The 23,549-nt window shown below is 42.4% G+C and overlaps 3 protein-coding genes across 6 annotated transcripts; 2 read left to right on the top strand and 1 right to left on the bottom strand.

Moving 5' to 3' along the window:
• Positions 1–1,862: 1,862 nt before the first annotated feature.
• Positions 1,863–5,230, top strand: LOC107280196 (uncharacterized). The gene is made up of 6 exons (XM_015771961.3): positions 1,863–2,263; positions 2,411–2,570; positions 2,674–2,856; positions 2,948–3,031; positions 4,151–4,232; positions 4,430–5,230. Exons 1-6 carry the CDS (start codon positions 1,944–1,946, stop codon positions 4,861–4,863), a joined length of 1,263 nt encoding a protein of 420 aa, XP_015627447.1. The 5' UTR covers positions 1,863–1,943; the 3' UTR covers positions 4,864–5,230.
• Positions 5,231–6,121: 891 nt separating this feature from the next.
• On the bottom strand, positions 6,122–17,547 carry LOC4328144 (uncharacterized). 4 transcript variants are annotated; one of them, XM_015770541.3, is made up of 21 exons: positions 16,091–17,547; positions 15,562–15,855; positions 15,218–15,472; positions 14,969–15,101; positions 14,741–14,880; positions 14,021–14,654; positions 13,663–13,727; positions 13,482–13,583; positions 13,143–13,285; positions 12,489–12,544; positions 11,436–12,091; positions 11,140–11,330; positions 10,731–11,025; positions 9,936–10,223; positions 9,724–9,833; positions 8,666–8,996; positions 7,936–8,337; positions 7,445–7,679; positions 7,276–7,342; positions 6,513–6,686; positions 6,122–6,446 (listed from the first exon to the last, which is right to left on the bottom strand). In XM_015770541.3, the coding sequence occupies exons 1-19, from the start codon at positions 17,516–17,518 to the stop codon at positions 7,317–7,319; spliced, it is 5,784 nt and encodes a 1,927-aa protein (XP_015626027.1). In that variant the 5' UTR covers positions 17,519–17,547; the 3' UTR covers positions 6,122–6,446; positions 6,513–6,686; positions 7,276–7,316. The 4 variants fall into 4 exon arrangements, with proteins under 4 accessions (XP_015626027.1, XP_015626028.1, XP_015626029.1 ...); XM_015770542.3 differs by having other exon boundaries at positions 6,528–6,686; XM_015770543.3 differs by having other exon boundaries at positions 6,513–6,614.
• Positions 17,548–18,701: 1,154 nt separating this feature from the next.
• On the top strand, positions 18,702–21,082 carry LOC4328143 (probable L-gulonolactone oxidase 6). The gene is made up of 2 exons (XM_015769348.3): positions 18,702–19,710; positions 20,148–21,082. The coding sequence occupies exons 1-2, from the start codon at positions 18,756–18,758 to the stop codon at positions 20,990–20,992; spliced, it is 1,800 nt and encodes a 599-aa protein (XP_015624834.1). The 5' UTR covers positions 18,702–18,755; the 3' UTR covers positions 20,993–21,082.
• Positions 21,083–23,549: the final 2,467 nt, after the last annotated feature.

Below are 23,549 nucleotides of genomic sequence, written 5' to 3'. Positions count from 1 at the left end.
GAATTTTTTATTAAAACAAATCACATAAAACAGTGCTATTCATACCAAAACTATGGTCTGGGCTGAACAAGTACACATCACTCGCAGTGCCAGCTTGACAAGAAAAATTGAGAAACAGTGTTAGGCTCAGGCAGGATAGGAGAGTGACACATGCAGCTGCAAGAACAGCTCTACACTCTGCAGGTGTCCAGTAGACACCAGCTACAGGAGAGCCATTTGGCAACTGATGAAGGTGATATGATAGCGATCAATTAGTAACAAAAGCCTCTGCCTTTTCATTCTTCTTTCAATTAGTAGTAGCTGATGGCTAATCATCAATTTGCATAGTTGTTCAGGGACCAATAGTAGCCTAGCTTTTGTACTGATCTGAGCTAAGCTGGTCTGGGTGACTGGGTGTTTGGCCAATGGCCACTCATCTTGGGCCAGCTGCAGTCCACGTGGCGGGCTGTGGTTGGTTGGTGGGGGGATTTGGCCCCCTCAGGAATCGGAAGGTGCTGCCCCCAACCTCTCCCCCCAAATCCGGAAAAATCCACCTTATCACTTGTGGCTCAACCCTCCACGTCTCTACACCTTGTCCATGCCACTCTCACATGGATTCAATGGCTCAAAAATCAATTCAAACGAAAAAAAATGGCTGAAAAATCATTTCAATAGAAAAAATAAGTACCAGTAGGTACTAGTACTAGTACATGTCGTGATGAGCTATGAGAAGAGGAAAATGGGTTTGGAGGATGAGTCTTAGGATATTTATGAACTGGAGTATGTGGTTGGATATTTCTTTCACAAGTTTAGTTGGATTGGATTGACTTAACTATGATGTAGATCAGTCGATTATATTATGACGGGGGTTACTAAGTCGATTATATTCATGAAATCGTCATTTTTCTTGTTTCGCTTCTGTTGAAAGAGTTTACACTCAAGTTGTAAAGGTCACATTTTAAAACATATATAAGTCATATGCGATCCAATTGTAATGGTTTACTCCATCCGTTCTAAAATATGTGAGGTTTTGGTTGGATGGGATTAGTACTACGAATATGGATAGACTATATGACTACATTCATAATAATATGATGTGTTCCATATAACTAAAATTTCTTATATTTGGGACGGAGTGAGTACTTATTGTCCTTTCATTGTAGCAAAAGGTACATGATGCATTTTTATTTTAGCTCAACGGAGATGCTTATGTACTTCATTTTTTCAATTGTTTAGACATCTTTAGACTATCTTTTGCGGCTTCAAGGAACAAGCAATGAGAGCACAACACTCTTGTGAAAATGACATCCCAACCAGAAATCAACTAAGACTAAAACCATTATTAATAAGGGTCAACCAACACCTTAAGAAAAGCTAAACTCTTCTAGGAAATATAAACAATTGACCACCCACCATTGCTTTGTTAAAACATCATCTCAGCTCACCCCCATGGGGCCATTCATTAGTCTTTCTCAAAAATAAAAATCATTCACATCTACATTGAAGACCTAAACTAGTACTAAACTCCTCCCAAGAAGTCCTTTAGAAAATCTCCTTAAAAAAGAAGAAAAAAAATAATGAAAGATGATAGGGAGATGCAAAGTCCATGCATCATGTCCACACCTCAATGACCCCCCTTCCAAGATGTCCTTTAGAAAATCTCCTTAAAAAAGAAGAAAAAAAAATAATGAAAGGTGATAGGGAGATGCAAAGTCCATGCACCATGTCCACACCTCAATGACCCCCCGTCACTACTCACACACCACACCTTTTGCTTCTCCAAAGAAACCCAATAAATAAATAAATAATAAAAGAGAGAGAGAGAGAAAAAAAATAAAAATAAAAATCGAGTCTTTAATCCCCTCCACGACTCGATAGGCCACAAAGCCCATTCCTTTCTTCCCCCCGCCCGATACGCCGCTCCGCCACCGCCGCCGCCGCCGCCGCGTCCGCGTCCGCCGCCGATGGGGTACGTGCTGTCGGCGGTGGCGAGGGTCCTGGAGCAGCCGACGGCGTGGGGCGCGGCCTGCGAGATGGCCGTGCTGGCCGGCCCGCTCTGGGCCGCCGCGCTCCTCGGCCTCCTGCTCGGCTGGGCGTGGCGCCCGCGCTGGGCCGCCGGCCTCGTCGCCACCGCCGACAGCCACCCCGCGCCGCTGACGTTCGCCACGCTGGAGTTCTGGAGGACCCAGCTCCCCGCCCGCATCCGCGCCCCGCTCGCGCAGTACGTCGGCGCCGCCGGCCCGGCGCCGCCGCCGCAGCAGGAGGACGACTCCTCCCTGCTTGGGTACGTAGGCCCACGAACTGTTCGGCGAAATGCGTCCCCGTGTTCGTGGTGTTGGTGCGGTGGTCAAAGCCGTATCGTTGAGTGGTGGATTTGGTGCGCGAAATTGGAGCGGGTCTTTGACCCTGTCGGTGCTTCTTGGTTTGACAGGTCGTCGGAGATGGCGAACGAGCAGCTGGCGGTGGGGAAGGATGACCTGATGAACCTCTGGAGGCTAGTGGAGGGCAGGGATGGCGGCCCGGCATGGATCAAGATGATGGAGAAGGCGCTGCCCGCCATGACCTACCAGGCATGGAGGAGGGATCCACAGGTGAATTCCACTTTCAGTGGACTGAATTCTTTGCTTCTTGTTGATCTGAAGTGGTGAATGCTAATCCTCACTAGTCCTCGAATGATACTTTTGATGCAATCAGACTGGACCTCCACAATACCAGAGTAGTACTATATTTGAGAATGCAAATCCGGAGGAGGTGAGGGACTTCTTCGGCGACGATCAATTCCGGATGTCCAACAAGTGGGATGATATGCTTATCTATCATAAGACTTTGGAAGAGTGTCAGACAACAGGCACGATGAAAGTGCATTGGGTCCGCAAGGTTGATTATCTTGACATGATAGTAAATCGACTGAATTCTGTTTGTGCCTTTTGAGTGTTCTCATGCCTCTGCATTTTTCTTGCTGTTGCAGTTCCCCTTCTTTTGTAGTGACAGGGAGTACATCATTGCTCGTCGGATATGGAAACTGGGAGGTGCATACTATTGTGTTACAAAGGTAAAAACAAACATTGAAAAAATATTTTGGGTGTTGTCTGTGGGGGTTATAGGAGGACTTGCACTTGATCATTAGCATATGAATATCTGATTGTAGTGAATTTATGTGCATCAAACTTATACACTACAGTTGCCAACAATTCAAAAACATATATGCAACTTCTTTGGATGGATTTCGGTCTAGAGTCTTCCTGCTTTAACGCGTATGCAACAAAATGATCCTCTCAAAGTAAGTTATGCTGTACAGTTGTGCCTCCTTGGCTCTGTTCTGTTAAGAATAGGCTGAGCTAGGTGAATTCATTACTTTGCGTACTGCACAACTGTACCTTTTCTGATACTGAGAGGCCACATATAGAAATTCCAGCTGTTGTTTCTCAGATGTGCCGATATTTTTGAAACACTATATTTATCTAATGATGTTGACCTCAGGCCATTTTCTCCATCCTTGGAACACACTTATGAATATAGACTTGTAACATCATTGATGTCTTGATCTTAATGTTGAGTTGTTGACAGCAGAGATTCTCAAATCTCCATTTTTTAGTGGGAACACCCATGAGCATTAAGATATATTTAATAGGGAACCACCAAGTACAAAGCAAGGTGGGACTAGGAAGTAGTTGCTAATTTCCTACATCATTGTCAAACTTAGAAGTATGTCACATATCAGTTCTGGTTATCTGTTGTAAGTTATTGGACGATGCCTTCTGTACCTCATTAGAGAACATATGATCACTTCTTGCTTTAAATTCATTTCTCAGGTCACATTTCAGAAGTTTTGGCCTGCTTTCCTGAAATAACACACATTTTGTTTTGGCTGGAGGTTTCTTTTCGAGGCCTATTCATGCTTATTAATGACTTAACCTTGGTTCAAGATTGTTGTTTAGGATATTTACCCTGCATAAAGTGATTCAGTAAGATGTATCTCTGAACTAAAGAGAGTATTACCATTGAACAAAGGTTAAATGGACTTTTTTACAGAGTAAAAATAAATTGTTGATTATTCATAGTTTTGCCTAGGCAAGTTCAACTTGCATTGCTTGAATCACTAGTGTGCGCATGTGAACACAGAGTTGACCAGCTCAGCAATTTACATGTATGTGTTTTGTGCATTGTGCAGGGTGTGCCATGCTCATCCATCCCACGTCGTAACAAACCTCGTAGAGTAGATGTATACTATTCAAGCTGGTGCATCCGTCCAGGTAAGCCAATTTCCTTGACTACTCTGTTTTCCTTTGAGCCTTATGAGGTGAAATGTATACTGTTTTGAGTAATGGGTCTGAACCAAAAAAAGAACAACGCAGAAGAGGAGAAATGGATGAGTAGACATATTTCTCTATTTTTTTTCTTTGTGGGCAGTTTGGTAACTGGTTTTTTTTTTCATCTGATCTTTGAACAGTGGAATCAAGAAGAGGGAACAGTGGATTGACGGCTTGTGAGGTTCTCCTGTTCCACCATGAGGACATGGGTATTCCCTATGAGATTGCAAAGATTGGCATTCGGCAGGGAATGTGGGGGTGTGTAAAGAGAATCGAACCTGGACTTCGGGCCTATCAGAAAGCGAGAGCTGCTGGGGAGCCATTGTCTCAGAGTGCCTTGATGGCGCATATCAATACCAAGGTCGGTGACAATTTTGTTCGTGGATTGGAATCCAACGACGATCAGTCAGATATTGTGGAAGCAGAAGAGAAACCCGCGAAAAACCGAGTAGCAAGGTTCCTTGTGCTCGGTGGAGCTGTTGCTCTGGCTTGCACTCTTGATCAAGGGCTGTTGACCAAGGCTCTCATCTTCGGTGTTGCACGGAAATTTGTAGGGCAGAGGAACACATTGTAGCATTACCTGATCTCTGTCACTAATCCTCTGAGCCAATCTGCTTATTGGATGAACACTGGCACATTCACTGTCTTGGCATGGAGGAATTGAGGAGGAGATGATGATCCAATGGCTGACATTGGCCTGTGGCACATGCCATGATGCCATTGAGGGCAGATGAAGGACTTCGATGTATATACAACGCCGGCTGTTGGATAATGAGAAAGAGAGGCAATGGAGTAAAAAATCTGTACTTTTACATTTGGAAAAGGAATTCCAGCTATATATTACGTGGAGCCTTTGTTTCTTGTAATCTGCTACTATGTGGAGTAAATCAGAGGACTCGCAAAGTCATATATAAACATTTACTTTTGCTCTTTACGCAGAATCGAGATGTTGTAATGGTGAAAACGAATGAAACACCATTTCGATCAAATTCATATACAATTTTCAAATTCTAACATGAATTCGAAATACATGTAGATTTTGGAAGTTCAAAGGTTTGATGTCTAATGGATCAAAGTGTAAAACCGAGCGGTGCACGGTGACGATTGACGAAGACGATGTGCTTTTAGCCTTTACATTGATTTTTGTCCCTTTTTTTTCAGAGAAAATCAACCTGTTTATAAACGGATGTGCTTTGAGCCTTTCCATTGATTTTTGTCCCCTTTTTCAGAGGAAATCAACCTGTTTATAAACGCTAGGAAGAATGTGATGAAGTCCATGCTGATCAATCGAATATAAATGCATGTTTATTTGTTCAATCTTCACGCCAGTGCTGCTCCCGCAAGACTTGTTTTGATTGCGATTTTTTTGGGTGTGTGTGTGTGATCATTCATCATCTCGTCAAAAGTTTCTTGTTGTTTTGAGATGAAAAATGACATTGCTGGGAAAACATCACAAGATGCAACGCTGAACAATATTTTGCAGCAACGACAAGTTTTACTCTCTCCATCCCAAAAAACAACTCAACTTAAGATAGGATAAGATATATCCTAGTACAATTAATCTTTGTTCCCATCCTGAGTTAAGTTATTTTAGAACAGAGGGAGTATAGATTATGCGTACCTCAGCTGGCAAGCTACCACTTAAAAAAAAAATTCTACATCATCATCATAAGCTACCACTTCAAAAAAAAAAATCTACATCATCATCATTGCTTAGCTAACTCGTTCTAAGCTATTTTTTAGGTTTATAATATATAATATTTAATTCATACCGATAAACGATTGTCCATAATCTATCAATCACATCCATAAAGAACAGAGCACTGTGCATATGTACTACCAGTGTTGATATCATTGCTCAGTTGATCAAAATCATGTAATGTCTCATATGCTATACATCGCAGAGTTCCTGTGTACTTCACATTTTACACAAAAAGAAAAGTCGAAACGCAAGAAAGTCATGTAATGCTAAGTGTAAGGATGGCGTCATCACGTGTTCGCTCTGTACAGAAATACTTCATGATGAATTGCCCCCCAAAAAATTTTCTATCGCATTAGTTTTTTTGTGTTCTAAGTTAAAGCTTCTCAGGGTCACCTGATCTAGTTGCCCTTCTCCGCTCCCGCCTTTGCCTTGAGATCTGGTATTCATCTCCCCAGCTGAAAGATAACGAGATTAGAAAAGAAAAACATTGACCAAATGAAGAGAAAAAAAAAGATAGTGACCTTCAACAGAAGTACCGTGGGAGAAGAATTGCACTACTCCAAACAGCCTTAATGCATCACCAAGATGAGAATTGAGTACAAAGGAAGAGCAGCACAACCACACTGGCAAATCAATGATCAGTTGAAAGTTGAAACATGATGGCTCGATCCAAATCAGTTTGTATCAGTTCGAATCTGGTTTCAGCAAGGAACCCAAAAAACAGCTCATTATCTATTACTTCAAAGAAAAATAGAGCAAATCCATAATGATTGCAGCGTGTATAAACCAGTACAATAGGAATTGGAAACCCTATCGATATTCCACCTATAGTTCAAAAACACTGCATGCGAATAAATCTAGACGGCACTATCTATTTTCAAGTTTACTCCAGATCTAGCAATTTCAAAGCTTATTCGTGCTTTCATTTTTGCATGCCTAAATTGATTTCCAACTTCCAGGTGTCCTCTGCTCACATTTTCTATTGATCATGGTGATGATGAGGGCCCTAAATAGTTCTGATAGGTTTAACATAGATGATATATTATTCTTATTAAGTTACAGAAAAATGTAAGGTTCAGACGTTCAGTTTAAGCCTTGCATTGTGCTCTGCTGTGCTACACTGTGGGACCATGAAGATTTGCTAAGCAATACATTTGACATGGTTTTCCAAAGGCCACAAAATGTCGAATTAGCTTTGAATGGATTCAAAGATTAATCGCAATAATGACTCCATACATGAGAAAAAACAGACAAAAAACCTATACCAACAGAGTTACCACTTACCATTTTAAGAATTGTCAAATTCATACCATATTATATTTACACTATCGCACTTGATTATTCTGAGAACCTACAGAAGAATAAAGAAACATAAATAGAGCAAACAAAATTCAAAATGGAGTACATAGAGTGCCATTGTTATTTATTTAATCAATGTGAAGCGCAAACTCACTCAACATGCTTGACTTTGGCAGAACTCGGTTCCCTGATCTTTTTGATCTTGGTTCCTTCATTTGCCATATTCTCTGGGGTTTTTCAGTTCTAACTGAATGCTTGCTGGATTCTCCCATCGTGGTTGTTCTCTTCTGTATCTTTTCATGATATATCGCTGGTGGTGAAAGCCTCAATGGAGGTACAGTTTCTATATGCAAACTCTGTGGCCTCTGAAGATGATTCAGTATTTCATACTGCAAAAAGGAGAATCGATTTGTTACAGAATTACAGTACTATCCTGTAGGCCACGTTCACTTGGAACGTATCAGCTTAGATGAAACAGTAATAAATTTAAAATACTATAAAAGTGGAGTAGATTGCCATATTCAACAAGAGTACAAGGTTATAACTTGATCAAGGCTTCCAAGTATAACTGAAATCAGTTCTACTCATTGGAAAAACTTTTGGATGTAGTTGACATATGTATGATAAGTGGAAAGATATTATTACCCGTGACATCTGCTGAAGCCCACGAGATCTGTCGACATGATCTGTTTCATGAGTATGATAGGTGCCATGTGATACCTCGCTTTCAGCCCCAAAATGTTTCCCAAGCCCATTCTCTGATATAGGTGATTTGTTTTGGGCTTGTGTATTACTAGTTGAAAGACAAATTGGGCATCCATCTTTGGAATCCCTATTGGATGACTTACTTTGTTCAGACTCACATTGGAGATGAGTTGCATGTCCACAACTGAATACTCGTATTGCTGAAACAGCACTTTCTTTTGAAAGAGAGCAGTTGCATATGCAACATACAAAAGTCTGTGGAGCAAGTCCATGGCAAACCCCTCTCTTTAGTAAGCTCAAGGTGTAGAATGAATCATCCTCAATTACTGACTTGGCTGTTTCCTGCAGGCAGGTGCATAAGAAATCAGAGAAGAAATATATATCTTCAATAGGGTCCACCCCTATTGTTTCCCTAAAAAAGGGTATCAAGGGAGCTAGAAACTCTTTTCTATCAAACAAAATATAAAAGTTCATTTACCCCAGCAATTGCAGTAGCAAACAAGCGTTCAATTTAAAACAACACTAAAGTCTGTTGATCATTTAAGCGATGTGTACTTCAGGAATTTCCTAATGATTTTACATTACAGCAGCATGGAAAAGCCTAAAGCATTGCTGGTCTGCTATAGCAGCAAGTAAATTGCGTATGGGATAAAAATCAATATGGACATACCAGTATTCTTTTTTCATAAAGATACATAGACAGCATTCTATGTATAACGAGCTTAAAATCACCAAACTCTTGACTCCTGTTGTCAGATAATAGCTTTCCCATGATTGCTGGTAAGGGTATATGTCCAGCCATTGCCTCGATTATTTCTCCAACAAACTGCGAAAATACTCTCCGCAGTGCATTCAAGCACCTCTGATAAGCTGAAATCCTTGTTTTTCGTGAGAATCCTTTGTCCTTTGGCTGTCTATTCGATGTTTCACTCCCATTAGACCTGACACCTTTTCCATTTACATCCTTGCTTCCATACAATTTTTTCAGGGGCTCTGAGAAGCTGAATTGATAACATAACAACATTGATGTCAATACATCTATCAGAACACAAGACAGATATCTTTGTATGACCACAGCAAGCAACAAACATGACAAATCATACGACTGTAAAGAAAGCCTTATGCAATTCCAATATTATAGGTTGATTATATCCTTTTGAGAGTGCCAATTAATCTAATGAAAATTTATCATAAGAAAAAATTAAGGCCTTGTTTGATTTTTTTTTTGTCTGAATTCACAATGGACAAAGGCACTGATCATGCTTACTATCTGTTATGACTCACAAATTGAGGCCACTGTAGAAAAAGTTCAATAGATACAATTCAGCATCATCAGTTCATGCCCAACACTCTCAATGCACACTTATGTATGTGGACATTGAATTTACCCTCTATATTTGGATCTGAAGTATACATGGTAACAACTCCCTATAAGTGTTTAAGAGCATGCCTAGTGAGAAAACTGAACGGTACAATTTTCATGAGAAGGGGTAGAACAGCAGTCTAACAGCCTAGTGAGAAAACTGAACGGTACAATTTTCATGAGAAGGGGTAGAACAGAAGTCTAACAGCTTGCAAGATGTCACAGGTTCATATTCCAAGGAACAAGGAAAAATCTTACATCATAAAATGCTACTAACAAACCAGCAACTGAGATGACAAAAATTATATTTGAAACTTATAAATATGAATAACGTAACGTAGTATTAATATGTTAGCATAACTTACGAGTCAAGCAGTTGGAACCAAAGGGACTGGGACTCCTCTGGGTTCAATCTTTGTGAATTCCTTTGACACAATCCGATGGCAGCACGTAATGCATCAAGCACAGGATGAGCCTTCAAAATAAAAAAATATTGAATATGTTACCTACTTACCATGTATACAACGGAGGTTGTCCAAGCAAGCATTTAAATGAGCAGGAGAAAAAAAAGAAAGACCTCACTCATTTTTAGAACAATGTCTGGCTGCTCTATCTCAGATATACTTTTTGATGCAATCCCAGAGAAAGCATTTTCCACTGAAGAAATAAATAGGTTGATTTTCTCATCAAGACCTGCTAGAATAAGTGCCAGTGCACTCCCAACATCACCAACTCTCTCTTGCAAGAATGCAGCAGCATCTGTAACCCCATAATCTAAACAAAGATGCAAACACCGCTCCAATCTGTAACTGTCAAAAGTCTCCAGAAACTTCAAAACAGACCTTCGCTCGTACTGACATAGAAGCTGTGCAAGAAAGATTTTTTTTTTTAGTAATAGTTAGGATGAAGATAACACACAAAATTGTTGTGATCACCACAAAATTTCAATTACATACTGCACACAATTACTTTTATATATCAGAATTTTCAATATCATAAGACAAAAAAACAAAGCAAAACTATAATATTCACAACAAAATGGAGAACTGTAAAGTACTGATTTCATGGACAGTTGCAGGCGTAATCAGACTCCAAAGCTCTACAAAACCATAAGACAATCAACCTTCAAGAGAATTGACCACCATGTGCAATATGATGGACAAGGTACCCTTCATGTTCTATTATTGGCACACTGCCTGTGGCTATGCTCTACAGAGACACAGCAGATGTGGCCATAAAGAACACAATTTTTCCAGCCATGACATTTCACCAGACTCTTTTCATTTGGAACAAACAATCAGACCTAAGACCTGAACAGTTGAAAAGTCCATCGACATATTTGGTTTCTAAAAAAAAAAATCAATACATTTACCTCCAGATAGAGTTCAACAATCTCATCAGTCATAATAACAGGATTGCGGTCCAACAACTTGGGAAGATTTGAAAGTCTCTGTATATAAAATTCAAGTTCACGGGATGAGTATTGAAGTTCAACTGTGCTATTTTTTCTGGCATTGAGTTCACTGAAATTCAGTTTTCCTGACAAGTGCACTTCAATCGCAGTTTTCAAGAAAAGAAAGAGGCTGTGGTGATCAGAATGAAGCTCTGATAATATTTTCTGGATCTCATCGTGGAAATGATCAATGACCAAGACAAAAGCGCACTCCCTGAGAAGAGGCATAGGGAAGAAAATGAGTGCATTCAGTAGAAAGACAAACAAGCAGGCATGAATCTAGTTGACGAATATGTGATCTACTTGTTAGATGAATTATCAATTTCACCTGCTTAGCTTGACTAGCTCAGGAAAATGAGATATTACTGAGGAACGAAATGACGAAGCTTCATAATCGGCCAATTCGGATAGCTTTTTGTTAATGAAGATAAAAGCATGGAATGGTTCCAGTGTATCCTTCATGTAACTTTCTAAAGCAGGCAAATTTTGCTTTCTGGTCATATATATCAATCCACAAGCCTGTACAGTAACAAGATTATTCAGTCATAAACTAAAAGGCATTTGTGAGCGTGTGCCATAGCCCATAGCATAGAATTCAACTGTCAAAGTGTAATGTTCACGAACCTGGTGAAAATGAGCGTCTAAGCAAATATGCAACACATAATCAGAATTCCAATCAGTTTGAGGAACTGCATCGAAGAGCTGAAGAACTTCCTTTTCTTTTTGAGTTGGTGTTTTCTTATCATCAGATGACAGGATATTGGATGAAGTAAGATATCTGAGGATGTGCCTAACAACTCTTTGAGATGCTTTTGCCCTTTTGTGGGAAACAAAAAAAGACACAAACTCGATTAGATAACCAAAGTCCTTCTCTGAAGGCCAAATTTCTGACTCAGCCGCTCCAATAACAATTGAGTGAATAGCCTCATTTTCCAAACCAACAATATCCACAATGGTGTCCACCACATTTTGTAACATAATATTTTCACTGTCAGGGCTTCCAATATTAATATTGTCTCCATCCTCTGAGACACGTGCATCAGGAGTACTAGATGGGTTGTCTCTAGGTTCAAATCTCTCATGTGCAAAGGCACATTTGAGAACTTCCAAAGCAGCTTCAGTATCCATCCATAGTAGATAGCATATGTTTGGGCATTTTTCACTGGAGGATTTGAAGCTCTTGTATACATCAGTACTGGAAGTCTTAGACTCCTCAAGCAAAAATTGCAATAGTTCTTCTCGTACTGAATGAAGGCGGGATTGGGGAATTGTCCCGTGCCCTGAAAAATAAATCATGTGGAAGTATCTCATCAATATTTTTTTTTAAAAAAATAAGAACATTCTATACAGCAGCTTCATGTGTATTCCTGGTTCTACAAGTAATCTTGATGGGAAACAAGTAGACATCCTTATGAGAATGACATAGTACCTACATCTCATGGTAGAGAGACCCAAAAGGCCTACTCATGGTAGACTTGAATTCTCTAATTTTACAAAAAAAGTAGTTAAGATTTTAGCATATAGTTTTATTAGAGCATTTTACAATTCACAAGTTTCCAGGCCTAACACAAGACACAGCAGTGTAGCACAGGAAAAAACATAGTTTATGGTCCAACTACTAACCTAGCATTAATTCATGAGAGTAAATTGTTTTTCACAAATGATATAGACGCTAACCTGGAGGAAATGCTAAGCCCTGAAAGCAATACTTCAGGTAAACAAGCATCCTGTAGCTGTTTCAGCAAAGAATAATTATAGGGTAAGAGATTAGCTATATGTGCAGTACTAGTAAGGTCTTACAAAAGTATAATGGTGAGTATGTAGCAAAACCAAGCAAGTCCACAACTCCACATAGTATTGTTCATCCTTGCCTCCATTTGAAAGAAGCAAATATTTGTCGTTACATACTGTCAGCCATTTTGTGCATGCTCATGCATAAAGGTTTTTTTTTCCTCAGGCAATCAAGACCATCTAAGTCGCATTCTAAATCATCCGTGTAAATAATAGCAAGGTAATCAATGCTATTATTTGACTGATTAATGCAATTTACTCAAACACGGTTTTATCAGAAACTTCAGGATAATGAAACTATCATGTTAAAGTCACATGTGTGTAACTTTTAGAAAAATGAAAATAACTTATGATCATGGGGTTTACTAAGGTTCATCAAATCATTTTTTTTCCTGAACACATATTTATCAGGAACTTCAGAATAATAAAAATATGCTCATCTAACATACCAAAAACTGAAGAACACAGTACACATAATTATCTTGTTTATGAACATAATTTTATGGGCTTTTAGACAAGTATTGCCACAAAACGACATACCAAGTAGAAGCACCTTCTTTTCTACTAGCGTTCTGAATGACAGATAAAAGCTCCTCTAGAGGTGTGCGGAAATCTTTCAGACCTTGGTTGAACAAATAAATTAGTGCACCATACAACCCATGTTCACGACACAGTCGGACTACCTGAATATAACAGAAGCATAACAAATTGAGTCAGCCTTATAATTGTTCAACACAATATTCTGAATTCCAAACTTTGATGGAAACAAAAGAAGTTGAAAATTTTTATGAGGCATGACATTTTATCAGTCAATATATGCAACAGAACATGCGTGATAAGCGATGTATTTCTTACACCTTAAATGCAAATTATGTATACCTGATTAAAATCCAATGAAGAAATATCCATATGAAGAATGCATTGTTCAACTCGCTGCAACCATCCTTTGCTACTATAATGCTCTACTAGTGCTTGCATAATCTGCAAATCAGATTGGAGGAAATGTATATTCATTTGAAGACTTCTGTGTTAACATTAGTAAACCCTTGATGTTGCTCACCTCAGGTGGCAAAGAGCCAAGCATATCCTTCAATATATAGGGCTCTAGCACCTCCAGAAACATACCTGCCATCGATGCCATGTCAGCCTTTTCAAGTTATAGCAGCAATTTAACAGCAAAAACATGTACATGCACTATCTAATCAACCAGCACAAGACATATGCAAACAAATAGGCAATGAATTAAGGAAGTGCAGTAAGTATAAAAGAAGATCTAGATACACTCGATGAACAAGGAAGGACTGCAAATCAACTTCCACAGGTATTTAGCAAAAATAAGGCATGAACAAAGTACAACTTCAGAGGTAAACCAAAAGGAAAGGTTACTAGTCCTTGTGAGCAAATTAAAACAAGCGTACCTCCACTTTTTGCCGCAACAAACTTAGAAAAGACTGTGTCGAAAAGGATGTCATTTCGTCCAATATGAACACAAAACTCAACTGCAACCCCCCCTACACGTGCATACTGTTCCTCTCTCTGTGTCAGCAGGGACCTATCAGCATCTACCAGGCCATCTGATGCACCCCCTTTTCCAGTATGGCTTGACAAAGCAATTGAAATGTATTCAAATACATAATGTATATATGACAGCAGCAACTCTACTAAATATGGCATTATGGCTTCTCGTATAGAATCAACTGTTCTCGGGAGATCAACAACACCCTGTGTCTGGCCATCATAAAGTTTCATAGCCATGTCCAGTGCACCCATCCAATCACCAGCTCTCTTTAGTGCTTCAATCCGCTCCTTCCATGGAAGAAGTCGGGAAACTGTGAGGAAATTTGGCCCAAGAATATACACCGTAGCACCTCTTACTGCTACCGAATTGTTAAAATGCTTCTCCGGGTTGCCAAACCTGTTAGAAAAATGTGTATGGTATAGTATGCTTTCATCGAAGATATAACCATCAAGAACAAATACAGTCCTGCGAAGCTCATTGCTATCTTTGGAGAACAAACAGAGCTGCCCTCGCAAATTAAGTACAACCAACATCTGGGAAAAAAAATAGTGATGTGATTTTACACCTAAAAAAAGAGCACACACTAAATGGATTATGGAAGAGTGAGCTTTTAGCATACTTGATCATCTAACCAGGCAACACCAATCGCTGCACTATCAATCTTCCATTCTTTATGTTTAATCATCTTTGATTTAACAAACTTTGCCACTTGAACTTGACGATCCCATGCAAGTGCAAGCCATGATACTTGTTCTTCAACTATGGTGTTGTCATATTAGTCCATGAAAATACAACATAATAATTTAGACAGCAATCAATGCCCACAGATAAGGCCACCTAATCTTACCAATTGATGGTGAATCACTCGAGGATGTTGTGTATTTCCATGCAGCATATGCAATGGAACCCTCCCGTGCTCCATCTGGTCTAGAGAAGGTTTCAATATGGTCAACATGATCAATATTGGTACGGAGCCTAACCTAACAGAAGAAACACAGAACATTGTAACTAAGAAAGAGTTCAGATGGTAATGAGCTCACATACATATGGCAAAAAAGTTATAAAATGCTTCTAGAATTATATAAATGATTTGTACCACAAGAGCATGTTGGTGCATAATAAACATGACTACTACACCATCCTCTATTGGAGAAGAACCTTCATTGAAAAACTTCCACCCAGAATCAACTCCAACTACACCTCCAACAACACCTCCCATCATGCTGCTAAGACCACCACCAGACGAGGTTGTCAGGTTTCCCTGGGTAGAAGAGTTGCTAGAACCAAATGATTCATCCACTAGAAGAGGACAGGCTGAGAGCACAATTCCGGTGTTTCCGTCAAAAAGGCGCTGGAAAATTGTAGCTAACTTTTATCAGGCCAGACATATATTCAGTAGGGGATCAAGTAAGTATACACGTTGGAAATAATGATCCATACCTGGGTTCCCTTGATGGTCAAGCGATTGATTACTGGAATAATGGAAAATGTGTGCAACAGCACTAGCCCTTTTGAATCACCAGTGATGGCTTTAGATTGGCGGATAAAGCAAGCATGCACTACGGGTGCTGTGTGCTCACCATATATAACTTTTGCAGCTGTACCTTTCTGTACATCCCAGATTGTCATATGGCCATCATTGTATCCTACTAGAAGAAGATCACCTTGTTGGTTGAAGCACATGGCAGTCACCGATGATTGAGTTTTCTCACCTTGGTTCCAAAAGAAAAGCATCTGGAATCATAAAATCAGTATTTATGGTAACATTGTTTATGAAACTTCAGAACCTATCTATAGGATAGCTATACTTATTTTCAACTCAAGGAAGACAAGACTTCCAATATGTCTAGCACTAAGTGTTATCTAAATATTCATCTTTGAGTCCACATAATACTGAATAGTCTTAAACAACATTCGATTTATAGCATGAACTAAACAATAGTTATTCGCAACAGTACCAACGACTAACCTTTGCATCTGTATCGTCAGCTTGGTGGATGGAATATTTGCTTGGTATAACAATGACAGATCCTTTAGACATTCCCAATGCTATATAGCTCTTATGAACTGTCATCACCTGGGGAGAGCCATGGTCCTGTCCAAATGACTGGGAGGACATGGCACGAGTTATAGGGTTGTCAACCTCAATTTGCATGTAACCAATAGCTGGTTGGCCCCTTCCAATCCCCTCCAGATGCATGGGTTGTGCTGCTGCTCCTTCCTCCCAGTGCTGCCCGAAAGAAGCCTGCCTCTTCTCAAGCTCCTCCGCCTGCTCCAGTGGTTTCATTGACAACTTAGGCCTTTTCTCCACAATCTTCTCAGTTTTCCTGCTAATCTCCAACCTCTCTTCGATTGCCTTATCAATAATGCTCTCAGATTCCGAATGCTCTTCCACAGAGGTTTCGGATCTTTCAGATTCCTGCTCATCATCAACATCTTCCTCGCAAGCAGCCCCAACCAGATCCTCAACATCACCAAATTCTACTAAATTTTCATCGGCGGTTCGGTCATCTACATGTTCCTCATCATCGAGACCAATTTGATCCGCAGGTCGATCAGTTTCTGCCAAACTTTCACCTCCAAGTTGCTTATGCTCGTTGATATTCTCGGCAACAGCAGAATCAGCAGCAACTTCTTCCACCGACTCAGTGGGCTCAGTTTTTTCTTCGAACCGCACCTCTTCTCCATGTTTGTCCGCTTCCAATTCTTCATCACCACTCCCACTGGTAGCTTCCTTGCTCACATCCGCATTCCCTTCCGCATTAGTCTTCTCCGCTACTCCCGCTTCCGAATTTCCAGCGGAAGGAAACTCCTCAGAGACTTCGGAACCGGAGCCTTCGTCTAGAAGCTTCTCGATGGGCGCGGAGGCGGAACGCCGGGACTTGATGGCAGCGGCATGGGGGGTGAGGACAGCGCGGGACGCGGCGGCGGCGGCGGCGAGAGCAGCGCCGGGCTTGGGGCTGGGCCGGACGCCGCGGAAGAGCGAAGGGAGAGGCTTCGACGAGGAAGACGAAGCGGCGTTGTTCGAGAAGGTTCTCGAGACGAGGGAGGAGAGCGTCGCCGACGGCGAGGCGGATGTGGATCTCCTGGGCGAAGGGGATGGGGAAGGCGAAGGTTTAGGGGACGGAGCTGGGGCTCGGATGCTGGCTAGGGTTTTGAGCTGGGCGATGGGGCTAGGTCGAGCGGGCGGCTCGTCGGTGTCGGAGTCGGAGGAGGAGAGGAGGAGGAGGAGGTCGTCGACGGCGCGGCGGTGATCGGCGGCGCCGTCGCCATCGGGTTCCGAGACTGAGGAGGAGGTGGGGGAGGAGGGGAGGAAGGCGTCTAGGTCGAGCTCCTGCGACGGCGGTGGCGGCGGAGGTTGGGACGGCGGCGCCATCGCCGGCGATGACGTCGACATGGAGGAGACCGGAATTGTGAACTGCTTCCCCTTGTGTCGTTTTGTTGTATTGGACAAGAGGTTGGATTGCAACCGGGCAGGGACGTCACGGGCCTATAATCTTTGGGCCTAGTTCATAGTGGGCCGAAACTGTACACCGTTGCGGAAGCCCGCCATTTCTTCTCATAACTGTTACAGCTGTATTGCCCGCTTGCCAAGCACTAATATGTGATTGGATAATGGGAAATCGGGGGTGGGATTAGAATTGAGAAATGAATGAAGTGTATTAAATGGAAGAGAGAGAATGAATGGCTAGGATTTAAAGATATTTTTTGTTGGGTGGGTAATCATTTCCCTATCCCATTAGCCAAACAGGGCCTAAGCCCGTTAAGGCCCCATTTGAAATGTAGGAATTTTAAAGAATTTTGAATGAAATCCTGAGACAGTCTTATAAATGTCCTGCATCTCGATCGAAAGAATCATAAATTTTATCAAAACTTTGAGATTCTCTGTTAAGGATGACATATTTTGATCATGATTTTTTCCCCTCCTCTATACTTATACTCCATCTATCCTAAAATATAACAACATATTACTAAATCATCCTAATACTTAAAAAAATGTAGAGTTTATCCAGATTCGTAGTGTAGTAAGATGTGTCTAATTCAATACTATGTTTACTATATTTTAAGGCAGATCGAGTATTGTGTTTAAAACGTAAGCTTCGAGAATCTTAAGATAAGCAAAACATACTAGGAAGGGTTTGTTTTATTAGCCATTAATTGCAATGAAAAACGGACATGGGCGATATAATTTTTGATGAATATATCACGTCCATTCATTTGGTGCATACTTGCATACCACATGGAATTAATAAATATATTTTGTAGCCAATGATTAATTGATGAAAGGAAACATAAAGCATAAAATCAACATAGCTCAAGTGAGAAACTTGCTAGGCTTGATGTCTAATCATCACCAACCTTGAATTATTTCCAGACGAATATGCTTTCCAGCAGATAGCCTGCACAAACACTCACAGATTGGCCGGCCTCTAGCTGAGAAGAGTGACATGACAAACTCATGCACTACACCCGTGATACACACCAAATCAATCTTACATAATAAAACTAATCAAATTAAGTCAAAATTCAAGCTCATCATTGGCCCCCTTTGCCGTCCAATTCAATTTAATTATCTCGAATACATCATTAGTTCGACTGCATGCGAAGACGTGAGGCAAGCAAACCAACAAACCATGCAAGGTTCAGTAGTGACAGCAAGGCGCGCTGTCCATGGCATCCTCGTCGCCGTCGTGGTGGTGCAGCGCCTCCTCGCCGCCGGCGCCAGTCCGCCGGCGGATCCCGTCCATTGCGCGTCGGGGACGGCGCGCTGCACCGTGACCAACGCGTACGCCGCGTTCCCGGACCGGTCCACGTGCCGGGCGGCCGCCGCGGCGTACCCGGCGTCGGAGGAGGAGCTCCTCCGCGTGGTGGCCGCGGCGGCGGCGTCCGGGACCAAGATGAAGGCGGCGACGCGGTACGGGCACAGCGTGCCGAAGCTGTCCTGCCCCGGCGCCGGCGACGGCCGCGGCCTCGCCATCAGCACCAGCGCGCTGAACCGCGTCGTCGCCGTGGACGCCGCGGGGATGGCGATCACGGTGGAGAGCGGCGTGACGCTGGCGGAGCTGATCGACGCCGCGGCGGGCGCCGGCCTCGCGCTGCCGCACTCGCCGTACTGGCTGGGCGTCACCGTCGGCGGCCTCCTCTCCACCGGCGCGCACGGGAGCTCGGTGTGGGGGAATGGCTCCGCCGTGCACGAGTACGTGAACGGCATGAGGATCGTCACGCCGGCGCCGGCGAGAGAGGGGTACGCGAAGGTCCGCGTGCTCGCCGCCGGCGACCCGGAGCTGGACGCCGCCAAGGTGTCGCTCGGGGTGCTCGGGGTCATTTCCCAGGTTACTCTAAAACTGCAGCCGATGTTCAAGAGGTCGGTGGCGTTCCAGCACTGCGGCGACGGCGACCTGGCGGAACGAGTCGTCGCCTTCGCCGGCGAGCACGAGTTCGCCGACATCCTCTGGTACCCCGGCCATGGCAAGGCCGTGTACCGGATCGACGACCGCGTTCCCAGCAACACGCCGGGCGATGGCGTCTACGATTTCGTCGGCTTCCGGGCCACCCCAACGCTCGCCATCCAGGCCAAAAGGCTCGTCGGTACGTGATCCACCATACATGCATCCACTGTGCTCATTCTTTGCATTTATTAATTTTTTTTAAAAAAATAATAACATAGATTAATATGAAATATATTACTCCATAAATATACAAGACAAAATTCAACTTCTTCAAGTTAAAAAAAATAACAAATTAAACTGAAAATAGTTATCATACATTCACAGCTATATTTGTTATTTTTGTTACAACTTGTAAAAATTGAATTTAAGCTTGTATGTTTGTGGAGTGATATATTTCATATTAATCTATGTTGCCAATTTTTTTCAAATTTTTCGATGACTATTTAGGTGACATGTACGAAACGAGGGGATATCCCTTTCAGGGATGAAATCACTTTCCCAAGAACAAGTACACCATTTTTTCCAATACCATTGCTGACATGACATGATGTACTTGATGTTTGTTGTTGCATGAAGAGGACGGCCTGGAAGCGACCGGGAATGCCGCCGGCAAGTGCCTCGCGGCGTCGACGACGAACTCCATCCTCGCAGCCCGCAACTACGGCCTGACGAGGAACGGCCAGCTGCTCGGCGCGTTCCCCGGCACGGCGGTGGTCGGCTACCAGAACCGCATCCAGTCGTCGGGATCCTGCCTCGCCGGCGCCGACGACGGCCTCCTCACCGCCTGCCCGTGGGATCCCCGCGTCGAGCACGGCACGTTCTTCTTCCAGTCCGGCATCAGCGTGCCGCTGTCCAGGGCGGCGGCCTTCATCCGCGACGTGCAGCGGCTGCGCGACCTCAACCCGGACGCGCTCTGCGGCGTGGAGCTCTACGACGGCGTCCTCATGCGCTACGTCAGGGCGTCGGCGGCGCACCTCGGCAAGCCGGAGGACAGCGTCGACTTCGACCTCACCTACTACCGGAGCCGCGACCCGGCGACGCCGCTTCTGCACGAGGACGTGGTGGAGGAGGTCGAGCAGATGGCGCTGCGCAAGTACGGCGGCGTCCCGCACTGGGGCAAGAACCAGAACGCGGCGTTCGAGGGCGCCGCCGCCAAGTACGGCGGCGCGCGCGCCGCGGCGTTCATGAGGGTGAAGCGGGCGTACGACCCCGAGGGGCTCTTCTCCAGCGAGTGGAGCGACAAGGTGCTCGGCGTCGCCGGCGCCGGCGGCGTGAGCGTGGTGAGGGACGGGTGCGCGCTGGAGGGGCTGTGCGTGTGCTCGGAGGACGCGCACTGCTCGCCGGAGAAGGGATACCTCTGCCGGCCGGGAAGGGTGTACAAGGAGGCCAGGGTGTGCCGGCGTGTCGCCGACGATCTCTAGGCACACGACGAGTGTACTTGTGGCCATGCAACGTGTGATACATAAAATCTTTCAGGACTGTTAAATTAATTTCTGTAATATTTGCAAAAATTTGTTCACTGATTTTTAAAACTTGTTTCACTTTCAAATCTACGGCGGAAAAAAAAAAGGAAAATGTTTTAACCTTCAACTGAACTCCACATGGCCCGGCCCAAAATCCAGCAACTAATAGGCTTACTTGTGGGCCCAAAAGGCCGGAGTAATTGATTAGGCTTCGCGAACCCATATGTACTCATGTGGACTCCAAGCCGTCGCTATGGTGGTGGTCCACGCTTTCACGTAGGGCGGTGGGTAGAAAAAGACCCAACCAAAAATACCGAGACCAAGAAAGCCGGTCCTAATAGGTAAGTGAAAGATCGATATTTGTTCGATCAATTTCATTAGTATCCTCGGATAACCGAATAGACCGAAAAGACATAATTAAAAAAAATGTCTAAATACAACCTATAATCCACTAGGTTTAGTAGGATTAAACTCTAATTTTCACATCAATTCCGTTAGTATACTCGGATAACCGAATAGACTGAAAAGACCGAATTAAAAAAATGTCTAAATACAACCTATAATCCACTAGGTTTAGTAGGATTAAACTCTAATTTTCACATCCCTATTTCTTCTAGGCATGCAACCTAATAAGAGTCTTTACTCATACGTGCTTACGAATTTTTTTATTTTTGTGTTGAAAATTTTGATTATTTCTTTGCATATATGAAAATGTTGTTGAATTTTGGTTAGGACCGAGACCTAGACTGAATTTGTCAGTCCTAACTTTTTGCGTTGAAATTCGGACTTCACTTTTCAAAGACCAAAATGGTCGAAAGACCGAAGACTGAGATTAAAATTTTTGGTCAGACCGAATGCCCACATCTACTTCCATGATGGACGATGGTACATCTTCTCTCACGCAATCTGGTTCAATGGTAAGAGGTGATGGTGGTTTACGCATGGTAAGCCTGAACAAGGCTGATAGAGCTTACAGAAGAATAGTGTACTAAAATAGTTTTTCTTTAGAGCGAGAGGAGTGCACTAATATACAGTTTTCAGCTCAACACAGTTGGAAGTTTTGAAGCACTGGTTTTTCCCATTTATAAATTCCTATCAGTTCTGACTTCTTTGCCAATGCAATACTCGTCTTGTCCTTTTAGTTGCCACTGTAGTTTTGTCAAGACTCTAGCTTGGTCAGCTGTTTTGCACGCATATATACTTTTGATATCGAACTATCAAGCTGCCACCATTTTCTTCCGTTGCGTGCCGTTTTTATGTCAAATTCTGCCTTGTTCTGTTAATGTTTTTTCAACTAATTAATCTTGTGAAGTTGTAATTAGGTCGTTTACTACGATATAAACCTGTTCTCATTTTCTCAAGTATAGATGTTATTAGGTCATTTTATCTTTTCAGATCTTTTTGTAAGAGGTAATTCCAGATTTACTCATTTCAAGTTCGTTGGTACGTCAGATGATAGCTAGTCAGAGGGGAGCCGTACGAGTAATCTCTGCTCGAGTAAGATAATCTTTTCTCTCTCTCTCTCTCTCTCTCTCTCTCTCTCTCTCTCTTTTTTGGGGGGGGAGGGGGAAACTTGTGCTCGATATTGATACAGCTATGCAATCAATCGTGGCACTTATCTCTGAACTTGACGTATGTACACATGCAATGCAACAGATTACATGTTAACGTGCACCGATTGTAGAGTGTATTGACTAAATAGACGTGCGTATCACATGCAATTCTTTTTTGGGATTTTTTATGTGAGATTAGGTAGAGAGTAATTGAGGCTTCTAGTAAATTAAGTACAAGTGAATTTCCTTAAATTCTGTATCATTAGCTTAAGCTGTTCGCTTCCAACCACTTCTATTTCACACGCATCAATGTGATTGTGAGGAGTGTTTTAAGATAGTATAATTAATAAGTGGATTTTTTTAGATGGAATGTTTGATATATGTACTTATGATGAGGCCATTAATACATATATATATGACTTTGTGGCCCTATTTGGCAGCAAAGTCCGAAAATCAAATCCATAATTGATGTCAGATCCGGACACTTTGATGATTTTTTGATTATGTGAAACGCACATAGATGCACGCACACTACGTTCATTCGCACGCTCATACACTCAGAAATGCACTACTCCCATCATTTTAAATTAATGTCCAAAGTTATTCTATTGGGTGCATCGATTGAATTTATTAGGATGATTTATTGGGTGCACCGATTGTATTTATTAGGATGATTTAAATAATGAGATGATAATAGTTGTTTCTTAGGATGTTTCTTAGTATTTGAGATAATGGTACTTATGCCTTAAATTTTAAAATGAAGGGAGTATATATTTGACGTTTTATATATTCGGGCCATATTCGATGGAGAGTGTTTGACGTTCTATGTTGCTCAATGCGTGGGTGCTGTTTGTTTTTTTCAACGAAGATCGTGCTTCGTATTAATGCTGTCCACGTGATACGAAATCAATTTATGCACCAAAAGGAAATTGATTCTCCAATTCAATGAAAAAGGAAAATGG

This window comes from Oryza sativa, chromosome 2, assembly GCF_034140825.1.
Source record: "Oryza sativa Japonica Group chromosome 2, ASM3414082v1".
In the NCBI taxonomy this organism is placed as follows: domain Eukaryota; kingdom Viridiplantae; phylum Streptophyta; class Magnoliopsida; order Poales; family Poaceae; genus Oryza; species Oryza sativa.
This window is presented reverse-complemented; position numbering and strand designations above follow the sequence as displayed.